The following is a 20803-nucleotide window of genomic DNA, read 5'->3' on the forward strand; positions in this document are numbered from 1 at the left end:
GCATTTAATACACCTAACCTACTGAACATCAGAGCTTAGCATAGCTGGTACTGAGTGCATATGACTTTGAACCACTGTAAAATTGAAAAATCTTAAATTGAGCCATCGTAATTCAGGGACATCTATGCAGATATCTACAACACTGTACAGTCATATGCTTCGTAACATTTTAGTCAATGACAGGCTTCATATCTGATGGTGGTCCCGTAAGATTATAACGAAGCTGAAAAATTTCTGTTGGCTACTCATATTGTAGCACAGCACATCACCCACGTTTGTGATGGTGGTGGCGGCATAAACAAACCTACTGACTGTCAGTCACATAAAAATATAGCACAGCAGTAGGCTATACTTTCTAGGATTGTGTAAGCATACTCGACGATGTTCATATGACACTATTACCTAACAGTGCATTTCTAAGAACATGTCCCGGTCATTATGTGGCACATGCCTGCATATTGAAGGGGAGCAGAGTTTGCTAGCCCAAAATATGCCTCTTTGGGATAATGATTATTTTTAAGAATCAAAGACTCGGAAAGTGTTGGGAACTGCCCTGCCTGGTTTCAGAAGCTGTAACCCCCCCACCCCATGGCTAAGGCTGATTAAAGAGACCCTGGGACCAGAAGCCACTAAGGAGACAAAGCTTATCTCCCTGGCAGGGGCACCACCTCTGCCCCCTTTCACTTCACCCTGCTTGGTCTAGGTGGATGACTGGTTAGCCACTGATGGGTAAGATTCCTCAAAGGAGGGACAACCTAAGATAAGCATAGTCATGAAGGGGGCCCTCAGGGAAAGACTCAGAAGGCTATAGACAAAGGGGGTGATAGACCCTCGCCCCTCAGCTTTGACATAGCCTGATCCTCATTCTGCTTGCAAGAAGTCTCCTAATCTCTTAGCTGCCTTACTTTCCTGGCCCAACTTAAGCCTGCAACAATGCCTTAAGCCTGTAACAATGCTGGAGGTGGATGCAGCCCTGTGCTGAAAAGGGCGGGTTCCCCAGGGCAATCAGGCGTAAGAAAGAATGCATCAAGTCCTGTGAAACCTGCTTTCCTAAGAATATCCTAAATTTAAATGATACTGGTCCAAGCATGAAATGAGTTTGTTTCTCCAAAGTTTTATGGCCCTTTAGCTATTTGACCCTGACTCAAAATAAGCCCTTAGATTTCTTCGAATGTTATCTATTGTTTGATCATTACTGCCTGACAATGAATGATGGACTTTATGTATATATCCTGTATTCCTATGCAAATTAAACCCATTAAAAGCCCATTGAGGAACAGGCTCCTGGCCCTTTTCCTTTGAGAGATCAGCCACCTTTCCTCCCCAAGCAGATCATGTCTTGGGAGACTTATTCTCATCTGTGGCTGACAGCAGGGGCTCTGCAGGTGGAGCCCCCCCACCTCCACCATAGGGAAGGAAGAACCTTTGCTCTTCCCCCAAATGCGTTAAAGATTTTAGACAGAGGACCTGCTCCAGGAAGTGAACTATCATCACAGATGATTACGGCTTAATATGAACTAGGTGTGACAGATGGGCAGGCCCTCCCTGTGTTTCATTGTTAAAGGTGGCCCAGCAAACATTTGTCAGTTACTCACCGTTTCATCTCTACATGAGCTGCATTCATCCTTCTTGCAGTCCCAATCCACTACCCTCCCTTTTCTCCTCAGGTCTTCTGGCCCCATATTCTTATGGAACCCCCATATGTACATACATAATTAAATTTGGTTATTTCCTACTCTTTTTTTATTTTTTATTTTATTTATTTATTTTTAGAGAGGGAGGGGAGGGAGATAGAGAGAAACATCAATGTGCGGTTGCTGAGGGTTATGGCCTGCAACCCAGGAATGTACCCTTGGCTGGGAATTGAACCTGGGACACTTTGGTTCCCAGCCCGCGCTCAATCCACTGAGTTACACCAGCCAGGTATTTTCTACTCTTAATATGTTTTATGTCATTTTAATTATTTGACCAGCCAAAAAAACTAAGAGGGGAAATATCAAAAGAAAAAACATGTGATTCCCACTAGAAATTTACGCACAGGCACACACATACAATGCAGAAGGTAGGCTTTGAAAGCATATAAATCAGGGCACTAAAAATAGTTATTCTGGAATAATTAGGATTAGGTTTCCTTTGTTTCATTCCTTTTTTGCTCATATTTTCTGATTTTCCTCTAGTGAACAGGTATTGCTTTGGACATATTAAAATGACAATAGAGTTTGACTTTGCCAGGCAGGTAGGGCCAAAGAAGATGGTCTGAGTTCTATTCTTTCCACCACAGCATTACACATTAAGTAAACCTGGAATATGGACTGTGGTTCAAATCCCAATGTTTCCTGGCTCCATTAGCTTGTGACATCTTTTTGATAATACCTACTCCTAGAGAGATGCTGAGATTGATTTAGAGGGTATAGGTAAAGCTCTGAGCTCAGCGCTTAATACACTGCATACATTTAATATAGTATCTATTCAATCAAGCTATATTTCTGCTTTAGGAGTATCTTAGGGCAATGTTTGCCAAAGTAGTGTTAGAGATATTTAAAAGAACATTACAAGAGCCCCTCCTTATCTGTGGGGGATACATCTTGGATGCCTGAAACTGCAAATAATAACAAACCCTATGTACATTATGTTTTTCCTATACATATATATCTCTTTACATAAAGGAAGCACTTTACAGCTTCTCTTTGGCGTATCTGAATTGCCAGCATCACTCCTCCTGTATGCTGGGGTTGCTACTAAGTAAAATAAGGGTTATTTGAACATAAGCACTGCAATACCACCACCGTCTAACTGGGAGGTGAGCTCAGTGGCTAATGGGTGGGGATACAGAGCAGGAATATGCTGCATGAAGGGAGGATTCACACTCTGGGTGGGACTAAGCAGGACTGTGCGAGATTTTGTCATACTACTCCGAATCCAGTGCACAATTTAAAATTTATGAAGTGCTTATTTCTGGACTTTCCTATTTAATATTTTTGTGCCATGGTTGAGCACAGGTAACTGAAACTGGAACACAAAACTGTGGAAAAGAGGGGACTATTGTAAAGTATTAAAAGGCAGTTGTGAAACTAGAGCTGAATCACTCGGTGTGCCAACATTAGCACTAGCCAAAAGCAACTGTCCAGTTCCAATTTTGTTCCCTGTGATTCCATCACTACTTTCCTGAAAGCCAACCTTGCCTCCTATGAATTTACTTTTTTAAAAAAGAGAAAATGCAGAATTAGAATCAAAGATGTCCTGACAAGTGATTTGCCTCGATCTAATGCACACTGGTTTTGCCTGATTACAAGACTTGTTAACACTAGCAATGGAGAAGTTGGGAGAATGCACATGCGTCAGGAAGTAGCAGAGCAGTGTTAGAGCGCTGGAGGTGGTTTTATTATTGTTGCTTTGTGTCCCCAAGGCTAACCCTATCAGGCCCTGAGTGACTTGAACTAGTCAAAACAGAAGCCTGAGGCAGACAGCAGAAGGCTAGTGCCCTAATTTACAGTGAAGGACACCATGGACACACAAACCAGAAACACATGGCACTGGCAGCCTCAGCACAGTCCCTCCTGTGGTCTCTAAGGTGCATCCTCTCCAAAGCAGCCTTTCTGTCACGGAGAAAGTTGCTTGGAGGGCATGGAATTTAAAAAAAAAAAAAAAAGAATGTCAAAGAAAAGAAGTATCCAGTGGCATGAGAAGGTGGGTGCATCCACTCTTCAAATGATATCCTCATCTGTGATCCTAGAACATTTGGAGTCTGGCTAGGATGCTACTTAAATGGATCCCAGCAAAGTCCTGAGGCTCTTTGCTCATATTCTCCCTTTACTGTCAAGTCTATCTGCTAGCCCAGCTACCACTATCTTGCCAAATGTCCATTTTGGGTAAGTTGTGATATGTATCCACTATGGTGCAAAGTAGACACTTATATATACTGCCTATTTCATATTGGTAAATGATGTTTGATGGGTACATGGGAATTTGAAGTGTACCAAATCTGACTGAAACATAAAAGCCCTAAATTCAAATAAACTTAAAAAACAAAAAAGTAAGCCTTGAGAATGAAAGTTGAACACATACAATTACTGTGTGACTAGAGAGTCTGTGAAAAGAACAGTGAATCCATACTCTGGGCAGTTATGCTAAACAGTATGGGCCTAAGGCAGGTTGACAATCACTACGAAGTGCAGAAAAGACTCATAGTGACATAGAAACATGTCAATTTACAAGGGCTAAACTGACAGAAAAGGGAGAAAAATGAAATTGGGTCCATAGGCAGCAGGAGAGAGAATCAAAGAACCATGGTTAGTGCTTGAGATTCTGACTCTAATTCAAGAAGTCATAGGTCAAACGACAGATAACCCCAAGGGCTTCTCTACTTGCCATCCTCAGGGCTTTTCTCCTTCAAGTGCCCTTGCACCCGGCCCAGGTAAGCTCTCCCCCAGAAACAGCTACATACAGTACGGATGAAATCCTGCCCACCCTCAGCATGAGCCCCATATCCTCCAGAAGACCTTTTCCACCTATCGAGGCCATCAGGGAGACCACTTGGATCCCTTGAGAGTTACATACAGAGCACCTTTAGCTCTAAAATCTGATCTTCCGAAGCCTGAGCTGTGAAACTCGAAAGGAAAGAGCTGCAGACGGTCCCCAGTCTTGACTTTGTCCGTACCCCATGAGACAATCTGACCACTCGTCCTCCGTTTCCCCCGAGACCTGGCTCTTCAATCCGCCCTTCCCAATTCTTAAATTCTCTTCGGTCCCCACACCGCTCCGCAATTCCGCGAGGGGTGCCACTACTTTAGGTAGACTGACGGTGGGCGCCCACCCCTCCTCGTCCCACCTGGCGGCTGGAACCCATCGGGGCACCGGCCAGCCCGGGGGCCCATCCTAGCACCGCCCCGCGACCCCCTGCCCAGCACACGTGCCGCTCGAGCCCATTCATTCCTCCGCGCCGCTGTCATTGCGCGGTGACCTCTGCGCCCGTCAAGACCCGCGCTTCCCGGCCTTACCTGCGCGCGGGCAGCGGCGGTGGGGCGCGGCCCGCATGGTCCCTCACGACCAGGGGAGCCGGGCCCGGGGCTCCGCGTCGCGGGCCTCCAGGGGCAGCCGCGCCGCCACCGCCACCAGCACGAGGTCATGGTACGAGTCTAAAAGCCGCGGCGGGCGGCAGCCCCGCCCAGGGACCGATGGCCCTCCTCCGGGACCCGGAGCCGGAAACCTGGCACAGGAAGAGCTTCGGTCCCGCCCGGGGCGCCTCTTTTCGTTCTTTCCCCGGGCTGGGCCGCCAGCGCTCTCGAGCGGCGGCCGCGCAGGACCTCGGGCACTTGTCTGCGTGGGAGTCGGCGGGGACCTCCGGGCTGTCGGCGGAAGTGGCAGACGAAGGGGTGCGCGGCGGCTGGGCCCCTTCCCCACCAGTGGTATCCGGGCCCGGGAGAAACTAACCGTGACCTTGCACTTCGCGAGCCGTCTCTCCCGAATCCTCCCTAAAGCTCTCCGGGAGCCGGTAACTCGAACAGAGCGAAATGTACCTTCGGGTGACCGGCTGTTAGAAAGACGTGCCACAGTGCGCCGGACTTCAGTCAATGACTTCTGTCCTACATATTTAGGCAGAAATATGACTCGAAGAATTGGGTTCCCGTTTTGTTTCTTAATCCGGAGGCTACACATTCCACGGCTGCTTCTCTTGTGTATGACCTGCCAACTTGTCATTTGCTCCTTATTACAACCTAGCCTTGAAGGAAGTGCCAATCTTTTGCACCTTTTCAGTAACAAGTCAAACCAGGAGCAGAGCTATTGTGAAGCAGAAACTAGATTAGCCTCGTCTCTCGACTTTTGGACCCTTTCCTCTGAAAACCTTATAGGTATATGGTGGCATAATTGGCCGTCTTGCGCACATCTGGATGTGTGAGTCCCACGCGTGGGTGTACTGACTTGTGGGGTATTGTTTAATATTTAGTAACATTGAACCTACTTGTAGCCAGCCCAGGGGATACTGAATATTGTACAGGATTAGTACTGGATGTGAGTTAGAAAAACCTGTCCTTAGTTCCAAAGCCAGATTTCTTCTCATGGTCATGAGAGGGCGTATTTATAACAAGACTGTCATAGAAGTAATCATTCCATAAATGCGTACAAACAAACACAGAGCCAATGAGAGAAAGTGTAAGCTTTAGGGAAGAAACTTATTCTGTCCTCAAAAAATTTGCTATGAGGAAATAGACCAGCAAAAATGCAACTGCAATTCTCTGATTTTTAAAAAAGATTTTATTTATTTATTTATTTAGTATTTATTTATAGAGAGAGGGGAAGGGAGTGGGGGAGAGATACATCAATGTGTGGTTGCCTCTTGCGTGCCCTCTGCTGAGGACCTGGCCCTGCAACCCAGGCATGTGCCCTGACTGCGAATGGAACCTGTGGCCCTTTGGTTTGCAGGCTGGCACTCAATCCACAGAGCCATGACAGCCAGGGCTGGGGATTTTTTTGTTTTTTTTTTTGTTCTTGTAAACCAAACTTTTTGCATCAGAGTGTAAGTATCTTGTGTAGGTGAGCATGCATCATATTTATCTTGAAACTATTGTTTTTTACTGAATAAAAATATAGAACAAAGAAATTTCCTAGTCTAATTTTGTCTCCCTGCCCCCACAAACTTGAAGAATATTATATAAAAAAAAACCCAAAACAAATTCAAGTGCTTTACAAATGAAGGTGGTTAATACACACCTCTGGCTTATCTTAATAAAGCTTTATGTATTACATACCCAACAGGTAGAATTTGCCAAAGTAGAATGTAGTGGTTAAAATTTGTACTTGCAATTTTATTACTTGGATACTATCATTTGCCCCTTTTTACAGATCAGGAAACTGAGATAGAGGAATTAAGTGTCTTGCCCAAGCTCACATAGTTGACAGATACAACACAATTCTATCAGGTCATTTTTATTTAGAAATTGTTTCTCCAGATTAAATCAAAACACCTGGTTTATAAAAAGATTTAATATGGCAAGGCTAAGTAGGGAGGGCAGATGAAATTCATGAAGGCTTCTAACATAGTATGACTAAACTGATGCACAGTAGCCTATCAGTAGGACATGGAGAATACCAGCTAATAGTGCTTGACCCAGTCAGACCAAGCATGAGTCTAGGAAGTTAAAAAACAGTCTGAGCTGTGTAAGAAACTGCCCAACAATTCCCTTTGCACAGGCTCACAACGGCCTTTTTGACTGGACTTATGCAAATGAAACAACCAGTACTGACTGATAAAAATGGAATAAGTGTAACTGAAAGCATTTTCAAAATTGTTATTTTGGTGTCAGTGACTTGGCTACACTTCAAGACATTTTCTTTCCTTGATGATACTGTTCAAAACATGGTTGGACCAGGTTTTACAGATTGTATACATAATACTACATACTTACTAACCATGTGTTGGTTAATAGTTCTGCATAAAGTCATCTCATCCTGAGGTTATGAAAAACGAGCAATGAATTATCAAGGTAACTGGGGAGAACACTCATTGAGACTAGGTTCAAACATAATTGCACTGAAAAGGTTAGCAGTTTTCGGGGATTTTATATTCTTAGGCCAAACTGAGTTCTAAAGAATTTTAGAATTACTGGTTTCTCTGAGATGGGAAGTTAAAGGGTTAACATACATTTAGAATTTTTGCTGGTGATTTTAGTCTAAGGCTGATTAGGTGGTTAAACTATAACAAGGGTGAGGGTTGGGTCCTTTGAAGCAGTTAGCCGTTTTTGTTCCTTAGCTAGTGATCATAAGGTAGCCAATGATCAGCTACCTTGCAAAATGTGAATCACTACAAAATCATAAGTACTAATGGAAATACATACTGCCTGTGCTCTACCAGAATGTTAGAGCATCATTAAAGAAAGAAATGTATTAATTATATAATGGTTTATTTCTACACAGAGGCAACTTCTAAAAGAAGAAAATATACTGTTGGGTCTTCTAATCATACTGTTGGGTTTTCTGTGGTAGATACTAAAATCTGGTTTTTGCTGACCACTTTTCTTATGATGCTGCCTTATTCACCATGTTCTTAGGGGAAGTAAAAAGGTTAAAGGTGGCCCACACTTGCATGTTTTTATACTAATATGAGGAAGATACAAGATTACTCTTATTTCTGTTATAATTGACTTTTAGTTCACCTTGGCTTCAGTGTGATGAGTTGTTCCAAATAGTTGAGCAAATTGTCCTCATGTCACCTTTCTCTACTTTTTCAAAAGATAATTTTTATTATATAGGGAATGCTTACATTACTTTGGGCACTTTATGTACCTTTTGTTGAGTCCCATTAATTTTGGCCTTTATTTTTGGAGTAACAGTATTTTTAGCTGTTGTATTCTTGTAATTTTCAATGTGATAAGGAAATTCCCATTTCTCCTATTTAAAAAAGTTTTTATTTTTTCCAGATTTATACTATAAGTTTTATGTTTCTTCAAAAAAATCCTACTAGGTTTTTTATTGGATTTCCATTCTGTTTATTAAATAATTTGATGACACTGTCATCTTGACAACATAGTATCTTATCTATTCAGTGATGTAAGCTTTTGTGTCCCTTTGTCCTGTAGTTTTAGTAATACATATATCTTTTCTATTTTTTAATTGCTTTGGATTAGGAAAAGCAATTAACCTTAATTAAGATTTTAAGAATTGTACTTAAAGTAAATATGTTCTGTGGATCTAAAGCATGTGCAAAGCTCTCTTTTTTTTTTCTCTACAGCTTTAAAAAAATTCTCACCTGAGGATATGTGTCAAGAGAAAGGAGGGAGGGGAAGAGAGAGAGAGAGCGAGGGAGAGAGGGAGAGAAAGAAACACTGATGTGACAGGGAAACATCCATCAGTTGCCTCCCTTATGTGCCCTGACCTGGTATTGAACCTAAAACCTGGCTATGTGCCCTGACCAGAGTCGATTCCACAACCTTTTGGGGTATGGGGCAATGCTCCAACCAAATGAGCAACCCGGCTGGGGCTCTCTACCGATTTTTAAACCAAGTGCATGTGTTTTAGTGCCTGGACTTTATGAACAATACTTTATCTCTTTAGAGGCAATTTTTAGAGGCTGTAGCAAATGTTTTGAAGTTTCTGGTGGAATTGGGAGTGGCTTTGTACTTTTAGTAAAACATCTATGTATATATCTGTTTCCTTCAGTTACGATTTTTCTGAAAGGCAGAAAGAATGTGATTAAGTGCCTAATATTTTTTGGTTAGATTCCATTGAATTGGCCAGCACTAATTCTAGTAATTCTAACACTGTGATGCAGCTCATTTCCATTTTATTTATATATTTTTATTTATGAATATGTTGCACATCTTATTGATCTGCCACGTGTGAAAATCTTTGAAGACAGGTATGTGTCTTGTTTTAAACTTTTTACATCTCCCATCTTGGACAGTTCCATGTACTTTGCTATATGAATATTGGATAGATATGTTTACAAATGATAAAATAGACTCTCAATAACAAATTGTGAAGAAAATAGTGTTTTAAGTTGATTTTCATGAAGAACCGTAGCATTTCTAAGGAATATTAATGCTGTAAATGCAACAAATGAGAACATTAAGAAGGTTGTGTTTTTGTTTTTTGTTTTTATCAGCTGTGTTGCCAATTGATCCTGTTAAAGAAAATTATGTTCGTAAAGTGAAAAACTGTATTTTTTCAATTGCCTTGCCCACTCCTTTTAAATCAAGAGTACATCTTGTAGCAGTTTCAAAGGTTAGGCTTTATTTTTTTTCATAACACTAATACTTAACTGACTATAACTTGGCTAAAAAGATATTAATATTCTTTTCAGACTTAAATTGTTAGTCTATTGACAAGTGACTATCTTTGTGCTCAAAATTCAGCCACTTGGAGAATGTCATTCCTAGAAACCACTTTTTTTGATACTTATTCCTAGAGCCCAGTTCTCAGGTTCATCTTAAAGTTATCTTACAAGGAAGGGGTAAGTGAGTTAAGTTCTTAGAAATGGATTCCAATAACAAATTCTAAATTGTTTTTTCATGGTATAAATGAATTTGGGGCAAAAATAGGACATTTATGTTTTCTATCTCCTTTAAAGAACATGTGTAGGAAAAATATTCTTTATGCATCACAAGAAATAAAAGTTTTAGAACTATCTAATAGAAATAATTTTCCCAAATAACAAGTAATCATGGAACATATTGTACCTCTCTTAAGAAAAAATATTAATGTATTTCTGGAAGAGGTTTACTTTTTAAAATTTTCTTTCTTACATTAAGTCTCTTTTCTCAAAAATCCTTAAGGATTACTTAAGTTTAAGTTTGTAAGGAGGTGTTTTTTTTCCCACCTCAGGAAGTTTTAGAAGACATTTTGGACCTTGATTTGTCTGTCTCAGAAACAGAGGATTTTATCCAGCTTGTAAGTGGTGAAAAGATAGTGTTTGGATCCATTCCACTGGCTCACAGATATGGCGGCCACCAGGTAAGAGTAGCGTCAGATGCGTTGCTTCACTTACGAAACATAAACAGTTGGTGGAAATGTAGTCTTGTTAGGGAAGATATTTTGCATCAATCTCTCCAATATTAGAGTATTGAGACTTCAATCAGTTTCTATCAGTCCACAGGCCTGTGCTCAACCCACTGAGCCACACCAGCCAGTGGTCTTCAACAATACGTTTCTGGAGATTTAGGCAAAATCAAGTAGCACAATGAGTTAATGTAAAAACTTCAGAAGGTATCCCTGGCTGGTGTGGCTCAGTGGATTGAGCGCCAGCCTGCAAACCAAAGGGTTGCTGGTTCGATTCCCAGTCAGGGCACATTCCTGGGTTGTGGTCCAGGTCCCCAGTAGGGGACGCATGAGAGGCAACCACACATTGATGTTTCTCTTTCTCCTCCTCTTCCCCTATTCTCTCTCAAAAAATAAATAAAATATTAAAGTAAAACTTGAGAAGGACAAATAGATTATAATTTTGCTAGGATAGCTGTAGTGCAGAGTTTTAGAACTGCTAGAAATTAAGTCAGGATTAGTGGGGAGTGTTACATATGCTAAAGCAATTAAAAAGCACCTTCTAGAAATAAAGCAAGATGTTGAAGCAAGTTCAGGTGTGGAATCTGACTAAAAAAAAGAGAAGGAACACAGTACCAATTGTTGCAATTACTGTGGCTTTTCTGAGAGTTAGAGAAGATTAATTTAGCACTGGCTGTTTAGGGACTGATTTGGTCAGGAATGGTTTTTAGGACAAGTAGCCAAGTATAGTAGCGTTGGAGTAATGATTAAGTTAGGAAATATATGCAAAGTGCTTTCATGATAGCTATTACAATGTTTAGTATGAAGCCCTGGTTGTTGTGGAAGTTAACTCCTTTCAGATTTTTATTGCTTCCATTTTTCGATTTCCTAAGAAGCAAAAGTAGCAGAAGCTAAGAAGCTAAACTAACATAAACTAAGAAGCAAAGTGACAAGACCATTTGAATTGAAAAGGACTCTGTTGTTCACCTAGGACAAACGTGAACCTCAGTGTCTTGATCTGTCCTGTTTAAGGGCTGTGTAGGGTCATTCCAGCAGCTGTGAGAAGTGCTGTGGGAAAGAAATCTGCTTAATTTTATTTGCCACACCATTTTCCAAACAAATGTTTTACTGCAGGGGTGTGTGATTGTTTTGTTCTGAGGAAATAACTATCAACATTTTGCTGAACTACATTTCTCAGTTTAGAAACTTTTGTTTTTTTTTCTAGCTCCTAAATACAGGATTCCATGGTTCAAAAAACCCTTCCCATATAGGGTAAATTTATCATTAGCATTTTATACCAGTAGTCATGTGCTGTTAAATGCAAACCTTGAGTCCTGTGGAGTTTTGTTAAGATATTCTTTTTTTTTTAAATAAATCCAATCTTTGTTGTATTTTTTCCCATTACCTTTTAGTCCCTTTAAACTCCCCTCTCCCCAGCAATTCCCACACTGTTGTCCATGTCCATGAGTCCTTTTTTCTTTTTGTTCAATCCCTCCACCCACTGCCCTCCCTTGCCCTCCACTAACTGTCATGTTGCTCCCCATCTGTGAGTCTGTCCACATCTTTCTTGTTAGTTTACTTTGTTCATTACATTCCACATATGAGTGAAATCATATGGTATTTGTTTTTCTTTGGCTGGGTTATTTTCACTTAGCGTAATGTTCTTCAGGTTTGTGCATACAGTCACAAAAGATGAAATTTCTTTTTTACTGCTGACTAGTATTCCATTGTGTAAATGTTGGATAGTTGTTTTATCCACTCATCCACTGATGGACACTTGTGCTGCTTCCATACTCGGTTATTGTAAATAATGTTGCAGTGAACATAGGCATGCTTGTGTTCTTTCAAATTAGTGTTTTGGGTTCCTTCAAATATATTCCCAGAAGTGGGATCACTAGGTCAGTAGGCAGATCCATTTTTAATTTTTGGAGATATCTCCATACTGCTTTCCACAGTGACTGCACCAGTCTGCATTCCAACCAACAGTGCACTAGGGTTCCCCTTTTTCCACATCCTCACCAGCACTTGTTGTTTGTTGATTAATTGATGATAGCCATTCTGACAGGTGTGAGATGGTATCTCATTGTAGTTTTAATTTGCATTTCTCCAATTAGCAACATTGAGCATCTTCTCCTATGTCTACTGGCCATCTGTATGTCCTTTTTGGAGAAGTGTCTTTTCAGGTTCTTTCCCATGTTTTAACTGGGTTGGTTTTTTTGTCTTCTTGGGTTTTTTTTTGATGTTGAGTTTTGTAAGTACTTTGTAAATTTTGGATATTAACTCCTTATCAGATGTATCAGAGAATATGTTTTCCCATTTTGTAAGTTGCCTTTTAATTTTGTTATGATTTCCTTTGTTGTGCAAAAACTTTATTAGTCTGATGTAGCCCCATTTGTTTATTTTTTCTTTTGTTTCCCTTGCCTGGGGAGATATAGCCAATAAAAAATTGCTATAAGCAGTGTTTGAGATTTTGCTGCCTGTGTTTTCTTCTAGGATTTTTATGGTTTCAGGTCTAACATTTAAGTCTTTGATCCATTTTGAATTTATTCTTATGTGTGGTATAAGAAGGTGGTGTAGTTTCATTTTTCTGCACTTACCTGTCCAATTTTCCTAACACCATTTATTGAATAAGCTATCTTTAGCCCATCGTAGGTGTTTGCTTCCTTTGTTGAATATTAATTGACTGTGAAGGTGTGGGTTTATTTTTGGGCCATCTATTCTATTCCATTGATCTATGTGTCTGTTTTTATGCCAGTACCATGCTGTTTTGGATACTATGACCTTATAGTACAGTTTGATATTAGGTACCATGGTTCCCCCAACTTTGTTTTTCTTTCTCAGGACCGCTGTTGGTATGTGGGGCCTTTTGTGGTTCCATATAAATTTTTGAAATATTTGTTCTAGTTCTGTGAAATATGGCATTGGAATCTTGATTGGAATTGTGTTGAATCTTTAGATTGCTTTGGGTGGTATGGACATTTTAATGCTGTTAATTCTTCCTATCCAGGAACTCGGTATATGCTTCCACTTACTTGTATTTTCTTTGATTTGTTTCTTCAGTGTCTTATAATTTTTTGAGTAAGGTCTTTGACATCCTTGGTTAGGTTTATTCATAGGTATTTTATTCTTTTTGAAGTAATTGTGAATGGGATTGTTTTCTTGATTTCCCCTTCTGTTAGCTCGTTATTGGCATGTAAAAATGCAACTGCTTTCTGGACATTAATTTTGTATCCTGGTACTTTGCTGAATTCCTTTATCAGTTCTAGTAGTTTCTTGGTGGAATCTTTTGAGTACTCTGTGTTCAGTACCATGTTGTCTGCAAATAAAGACATTTTTACTTGTTCTTTTCCAATTTGGATGCCTTTTATTTCTTCTTCTCTGATTGCGGTGGCTAGGACTTCCAGTACTACATTGGATAAGAAAGGTGAATGTGGACATCCTTGTCTTGTTCCTGATCTGAAGGGGAATGCTTATAGTTTTTGCCTATTGAGTATGATGCTGGCAGTGGGCTTGTCATATATGACCTTTATTGTGTTTAGGTATGTTCTCTGTATTCCCACTCTGCTGAGAGTTTTTAGTCATAAATGGGTGCTAGATTTTATCAAATGGTTTTTCTGCACTTATTGATATGATCATGTGGTTTTTATCCTTCATTTTGTTTATGTATTGAATCATACTTATTGATTTGTGAATGTTGTACCAACCTTGCATTCCTGGGATAAATCCCACTTGATCATGGTGTATGATCTTTTTGATGTATTGCTGTATTTGGCTTGCTAATAATTTGTTGACAATTTTAGCATCTGTGTTCATCAGAGATACTGGCCTGTAATTTTCTTTCTTTGTAGTTTCTTTATCTGGTTTTGGAATTAAGATAATGCTGGCCTCATAAAATGGGTTTGGGAACCTTCCCTTCTCTTGAATTTAATGAAATAGTTTGAGAAGCAGAGGTGTTAGTTCTTCTTGGAATGTTTGATAGAATTCCCCTGTGAAGCTACCTGGGGTAGGGCTTTTGTTTGTTGGCAGTTTTTTGATTACTGCTTCAATTTCACTAGGTGTAATCTGTCTATTCAGATTCTTTAATTATTCCTGATTTAGTTTTGGAAGACTGTATGCTTCTAGGAATTTATCTTTTAATCCAGATTCTCCAGTTTGTTGGCATATAGTTGTTCATAATATTTTCTTACAATCCTTTGTATTTCTTTGGTGTCATTTGTTATTTCTCCTCTTTCTGATTTTATTTATTTGAGTCCATTCTTTTTTTTTCTTGATGAGTCTGATTAAAGTTTTGTTAATCTTGTTTATATTTGCAAAGATCTGCTCTTGGACTCATTGATTTTTTGTATCCTTTTTTTAAGACTCTTATTTATTTCTGCTCTGATCTTTATTATTTCCTTCCTTCCACTGACTTTGGGCTTTGCTTGTTGTTGTTTTTCAAGTTCCTCTAAGTGTAAAGTCAGATTGTTTATTTGAGCTTTTTCTTTTTTTTTTTGAGATAGGCCTGTAATTCTATGAATTTCCCTCTTAGGATTGTTTTCCCTGTGTCCCACAGGGAAACCCTTAGGTTTCCCTTAGGTTTCGGATTGTTGTGTCCTCATTTTCATTTGTTTCAAGGTATCTTTTGATTTTTCCATTGATCTCATGATGACCCACTCATTGTTTAATAACATGTTATTTAGCTACCATGTCTTTGCATGTTTTTCAGTGTTCTTCTTGTGATTGGTTTCTAGTTTCATAGCACTGTGGTCAGAGAAGATGCTTGATATGATTTCAGTCTTTTAAAACTTATTGAGACTTGTTTTGTGTCCTAACATGTGGTCTATCTTAGAAAACATTCCATGTGCTCTTGAAAAATATGTATATTCTGCTGCTTTGGGATGAAATGCTCTGAAGATACCAATTAAATCCATTTGTTCTAGTGTGTAGTTTAAGGCTGCTTAATACTTTATTTCTACTTGTTGATTTTCTGCCTGGAAGATCTATCTGTTGAAGTCAATGGTGTGTTAATTACTCAACTATGACTGTATTTCTGTTGATCTCTCCCTTTATGTCCATCAGGAGTGGCTTTACAGAATTCCAGCCAAAATGGAGGCATAGGCAGAAACACTTCCTTGCACAACCAAAAGAAGGATAACAACCAATTTAAAAACAAAGAACAACTAGAACTGCCAGAAAATCATTTGCATGGAAATCCAACAACCAAGGAGTTCAAGAAGCATTCATCCTGATTGGTAGGAGGGTTGGAGACAGGCAGCTGGGCAGGAGAGGTCACATGGCAAGGCACAATGACAGACTATGTGGGTGATCTCACATTCCTGCACAGATAAGCTGGGAGGAACAACAGGGGAACCAGACAGACCTTGAAAACCAGGGTTTCAGTGCTGGAAATGAAGGACTCAGAACCTCTGGCTGAAAAAATCTGTGGGGGTTGCTCTGGTGGGAGAAACTCACAGCCTCACAGGAGAGTGCATTGTAGAGGCCCACAGGGTCCAAAAACATACACAAACCCACCCATCTGCAAATCACCACCTGAAAAGGCACAAACTGCTTGTGGGAAGGAAGGAAAGTGATGGAAAGTGGGATGAGATCTGAGCAAGCAGTATTATTCTCTCTGTGATCCCTTCCCCACATACAGCACCACAATGCAGCAAAGAGGGTTGCCCTGCCTGGCAAATACCTAAGGTTCCACCCCTTACTATGTAACAGGTTCACCAAGACAAAGAAATATGGCCCAAATGAAAGAACAGATCAAAACTCCAGAAAAAGAACTAAGCTATGAGGAAATAGCCAAGGTATTTAATGCAGAGTTCAAAACACTGGGAATCAGGATACTCACAGAATTGATTGAGCTCGGTTGCAAACTGAAGGAAGAAATGAAGGTTATACAAAATGAAATGAAGGAAAATATACAGGGAATGAACAGTGAAAGGAAGAAAACTGAGACTCAAATCAATGATTTGGAACAAAAGGAAGAAATAAGCATCCAACTGGAACAGAATGAAGAAAGAAGAATACAAAAAAATGAGGTGAGGCTTAGGAACCTCTGGGATGACTTTAAGCATTCCAACATCCGAATCATGGGGGTGCCAGAAGGAGAAGAGGAAGAACAAGATATTGAAGACTTATTTGAGCAAATAATGAAGAAAGCTTCACCAATCTGTTAAAGGAAATAGGCTTTCAGGAAGCCCAGAGTCCCAAAGAAATTGGACCCAGCGATGAACACACCAACAAACATCATAATTAAGTAACCCAAGATTAAAGTTAAAGAGAAAATCTTAAAAGCAGCAAGAGGAAAGGAGAGAGTTACCTACAAAGGAGTTCCTATAAAGCTGTCAGCTGATTTCTCAAAACACACCTTGCAGGCAAGAAGGGCCTGGAAAGAAGTATTCAAAGTCATGAAAGGCAAGGACCTACATCCAAGATTATTCTATCTAGCAAAGCTATCATTTAGAATGGAAGGGCAGATAAAGTGCTTCTGAGATAAGGTCAAGTTAAATGAGTTCATCATCACCAAGCCCTTATTATATGAAATGTTAAAGAGACTTATCTAAGAAATAGAAGATCAAAAACTATGAACAATAAAATGAGAACAAGCTCACAACTATCAACAACTGAACCTAAAAAACAAAAACAAAAACAAAAATGAACTAAGCAAACAGCTGGAGCAGGAACAGATCAGAAATGGAGATTATACGGAGGGTTATAAGCAGGGAGCGGAGTGGGAGAAAGTCAGGGAAAAAGGTACAGGGAATAAGAAGCATAATTGGTAAGCACAATATAGACAGGGGGAGGTTAAGAATAGTATAAGAAATGAAGAAGCTAAATAACTTATATGTACAACCCATGGACATGAACTAAGCGGGGAGGAAAGCTGGAGGATGGGGGGGCAGTGAAAGGAGGAGGCGGATAAAGGGGAGAAGAAATTGGAACAACTGTAATAATAAAATATACTTAAAAAAGATTTGCTTTACATATTTAGGTGCTCCTATGTTGGGTATGTAAATGTTTACTAAGGTTATATCCTTTTGTTGGAAAGTTCCCTTTATCATTATGTAGTGTCCTTCTTTGTCTGTTACTATAGCCTTGTTTTTAAAGTCTGTTTTGTCAGACATAACTTACTGCTACCCCAGCTTTTTTTTCCTTTTCCATAGGCATGAAATTTCTTTTTCCATCCTTTTACTTTTAGTTTCTGTGTATCTTTTGAACTGAGATGGGTCTCTTGGAGGCAGCATATATATGGATCTTGATTTCTTTTTTTTTCTAGATTTTTTTTTATTTATTTACTAGAGAGAGAGAGAGAGAAACATCAATGTGCGGTTGCTGGGGGTTATGGCCTGCAACCCAAGCATGTACCCTGGCTGGGAATCGAACCTGCGACACTTTGGTTCACAGCCTGCACTCAATCCACTGAGCTACGCCAGCCAGGGCTGGATCTTGATTTCTTATCCATTCAGCTACCCTCTGTCTTTTAGTTAGAGCATTTAATCCATTTACACTTAAGGTGATTATTGATAGATTCATATATAGTGCCTTTTTATTTTTAGACTGTTTTCCTATGTTTTTTTTTTTTTCTTTCTCTTTTTCTGCTTCTTAAAGCAAGCCATTGAACATTTGTTACAGCACTGGTTTGGTGTCAACAAACACCTTTAACCTTTTCTTGTCTGGGAAGCTCCTTATGTCTCCTTTGATTTTAAATGGTAGCCTTGCTGGGTAAAGTATCCTTGGTTGTAGGTCCTTGTTTTTTATCACCTGGAGTATTTCACACCACTCCCTTCTGGACTGAAATATTTCTGTAAGTAAATCAGATAATAGTCTCATAGATGCTTCCTTGTAGGTAACTACCTGCTTTTCTCTTGTAGCTTTAGGATTCTCTCCTTGACTTTAAGCCTTGCTGTTTTAATTATATGTGTCTCGGTGTAGGTCTCTTTGGATCCAACTTGTTTGGAATTCTCTGAGCTTCCTGGACTTGTATGTCTTTTTCCTTCACCAGGTTAGGGAAGTTTTCAGTCATTATATCTTCAAATAGGTTCTCGATCCCTTTCTTGCTCTCTTCTCCTTCTGGTACTCCTATGATGTGGTTGTTGTTCCACTTCATGTTGTCCAAAATGTTTCTTCAGCTCTTCTCATTTTTTAAAATTCACTTTTCTTTTTGCTGCTCTGCCTGGGTGTTTTTTTCTACCTTGTCTTCCAAATCACTGATTTGATCCTCTGCTTCATCTAACCTATTGTTTATTCCTTCCAGGGTATTATTTATTTCAGATATTGCATTCTTTATTTCTGACTGGTACTTTTTTATGGTTTCTATGTCTTTCTTCATGCTGTTGATTATCCTTATAATCATTACTGTAAACTCTATATCTTATGAATTGCTTGCCTCTATTTTAGCTAGTTATTTCTGTAGAATTCTCTTGTTCTTTCATTTGCAGTCTATTTCTTTGTCTTCCCATTTTGGCTGCTTTTTTGCACTTTTCACTTAAGTTATTAAACTAATCAAGTGGAAATCAGCAGCCCAGCTTAAAAGGTGGGGCTCTTGCTTCCCCTCAGGCTGATGCCACTTGTCTCTAGTCCTCTCTGCCCTCCCTCTGCTGGAGTCCAGGGTAAGTGACTTTAAACAAAGTTTTGTGCATTGGCCCTTTAAGAGGCTCTCTGAGTCTCCCACCATCTCTCCCTGGCAGACAGAAACCCTGCTGCTTTTCACAGCTCAATGTTATCTGGGTTCATTTGGCTCTGGTGCTATAGGCTGGGGAGTCTCGCTTGGAGTTTAGACACCCCACTTCTCAGGGGGAAACCCCCAGCTGCTGAAATATCCCTCTGGATCTTCAGCTGCTGCCTGTGGGAGCCCAGCCACCCTCTCACATCTCCTCTGCACTCCCTCCCAGTCACATTGTGGTGAAGTAGTTTCTTCTGTCTGTCTGTGGTTATAAGGTTTCGCTCTGGCTAGTGTTCAGTTGGTTATTCAGGATGCTTTCTCTACAATTTAGTTGTAATTCCAGATTGGTTCTGGTACGAGGTTAGTGTAGCTTCCATTTAGTTCTCTGCCACCTTGGATCTCCTCAAGCTATTCTTTTTAGTACTCTTTTTGGTAGTAGAGTAAATTAGATTAAGCTTTTATCAATTTCATGTCTTGCTGCTTCTCCCTAATTTGAAATTATAAATATTTATGTATAAGGATAGTTTTGCCATTGAACCTACAGTGCAGTAAATGCTTTGTCTTTTATTAACAGAGAACTAATTTTCTGTTTCCTGATTTCACTCCTAGCTCTAGATTCACTGTTCTTTCTACTTACCTATCATGGTGTGGGGTATACTTAATGTATTGTCAACTTTAGAACTTTCCAGAATATGCTGAGACCACCTCTCAGACTTGTGCTTTTAGACATATTTCACAGTCAAAATTAATTAATGGTGGTCCATTTCTGATTAAGATGAAAATTTAAAATACTGGATAAATTTTTTAAAAAGATTTTATTTATTTATTTTTAGAGAGGGAAGGGAGGGAGAAAGAGAGAGAGAGAGAAACATCAATGTGTGGTTGCTGGGGGTCATGGCCTGCAACCCAGGCATGTGCCCTGACTGGGAATCAAACCTGCGACACTTTGGTTCGCAGCCCGTGCTCAATCCACTGAGCTACACCAGCCAGGGCTTGGATGAATTTTTCTCAATTTCATATTTTTCTCCCAGAACTGTAAATATTGTTTAAATATTCCACAGCTGTTTCTAGAACTCCTTTTAAATGCTAGGAGCTATCATGGTGAATGAGACCTGTCCCCTTCACTCAAATTGCTAATATTTTGGTGGGGGGGAGTGGATAGATAAATAAATAAATTCTTATAACATCAGCTGTGATAGGAGTAAGTGTAGGAGTTAAGGGAATTGATAGAACCTCTCTCCTAGTCCCAGAAATTTAGAGGAAGCTTTCTGGTGGACACACCATCTATATGGAGGATGGAGTGACATGTAACTTAACAAATAATTGTTGGCAATAATACTGATTACCATATTTTGAGGACTTGAAAATGTCAAACACGGTACAAAGCATTTTGCATATATGTAACAGCATTCAGTCTTACAATAATCTGACAAGGGTTATTCCACTTTACCAAAATGAAAGGTCAGTCTCAGCAGAATAAGTAACCCCAACAAATTTCTACAGCTAATAAGTGGCATAGCTGGGAATTGAACAGCCACAGATTTTAACAGAAAAGTTTGAAAACAGCTAATTATACAAGTTCAAAATTGTTTTTTTTTTTTCAGGTACAAATGTGTTCCTGATTTAATATTGCATATGTATAATACAGGAAATTTTTCTACTAATAAACTGTTACTAGTTCAT

The 20803-nt window shown here is 39.6% G+C and overlaps 2 protein-coding genes across 3 annotated transcripts in view; one reads left to right on the forward strand and one right to left on the reverse strand.

The window, feature by feature from the left end:
• Positions 1 to 5187, reverse strand: part of PDSS1 (decaprenyl diphosphate synthase subunit 1) — a 42266-nt gene extending 37079 nt beyond the window's left edge. Inside the window, exon 1 of one of the 2 annotated variants that reach the window (XM_045857748.1) lies at positions 4998 to 5184. In XM_045857748.1, coding sequence (XP_045713704.1) covers positions 4998 to 5126 — 129 coding nt within the window. In that variant the 5' untranslated portion in view covers positions 5127 to 5184. Of the gene's footprint in view, positions 1 to 4997 lie in introns of both variants that reach the window. The other variant, XM_045857749.1, reaches the window with a different exon arrangement.
• The window catches only part of LOC123831076 (protein adenylyltransferase SelO-like), a 55897-nt gene that overhangs the window by 3249 nt on the left and 31845 nt on the right, over positions 1 to 20803 (forward strand). The window contains exons 3-4 of the mRNA XM_045857711.1: positions 4905 to 5372; positions 10318 to 10446. Coding sequence (XP_045713667.1) covers positions 4905 to 5372; positions 10318 to 10446 — 597 coding nt within the window. The remainder of the gene's footprint in view (positions 1 to 4904; positions 5373 to 10317; positions 10447 to 20803) is intronic.

The sequence above is a fragment of the Phyllostomus hastatus genome, unplaced genomic scaffold, assembly GCF_019186645.2.
Source record: "Phyllostomus hastatus isolate PE091 unplaced genomic scaffold, TTU_PhHast_1.1 phas_scaffold_1674, whole genome shotgun sequence".
In the NCBI taxonomy this organism is placed as follows: domain Eukaryota; kingdom Metazoa; phylum Chordata; class Mammalia; order Chiroptera; family Phyllostomidae; genus Phyllostomus; species Phyllostomus hastatus.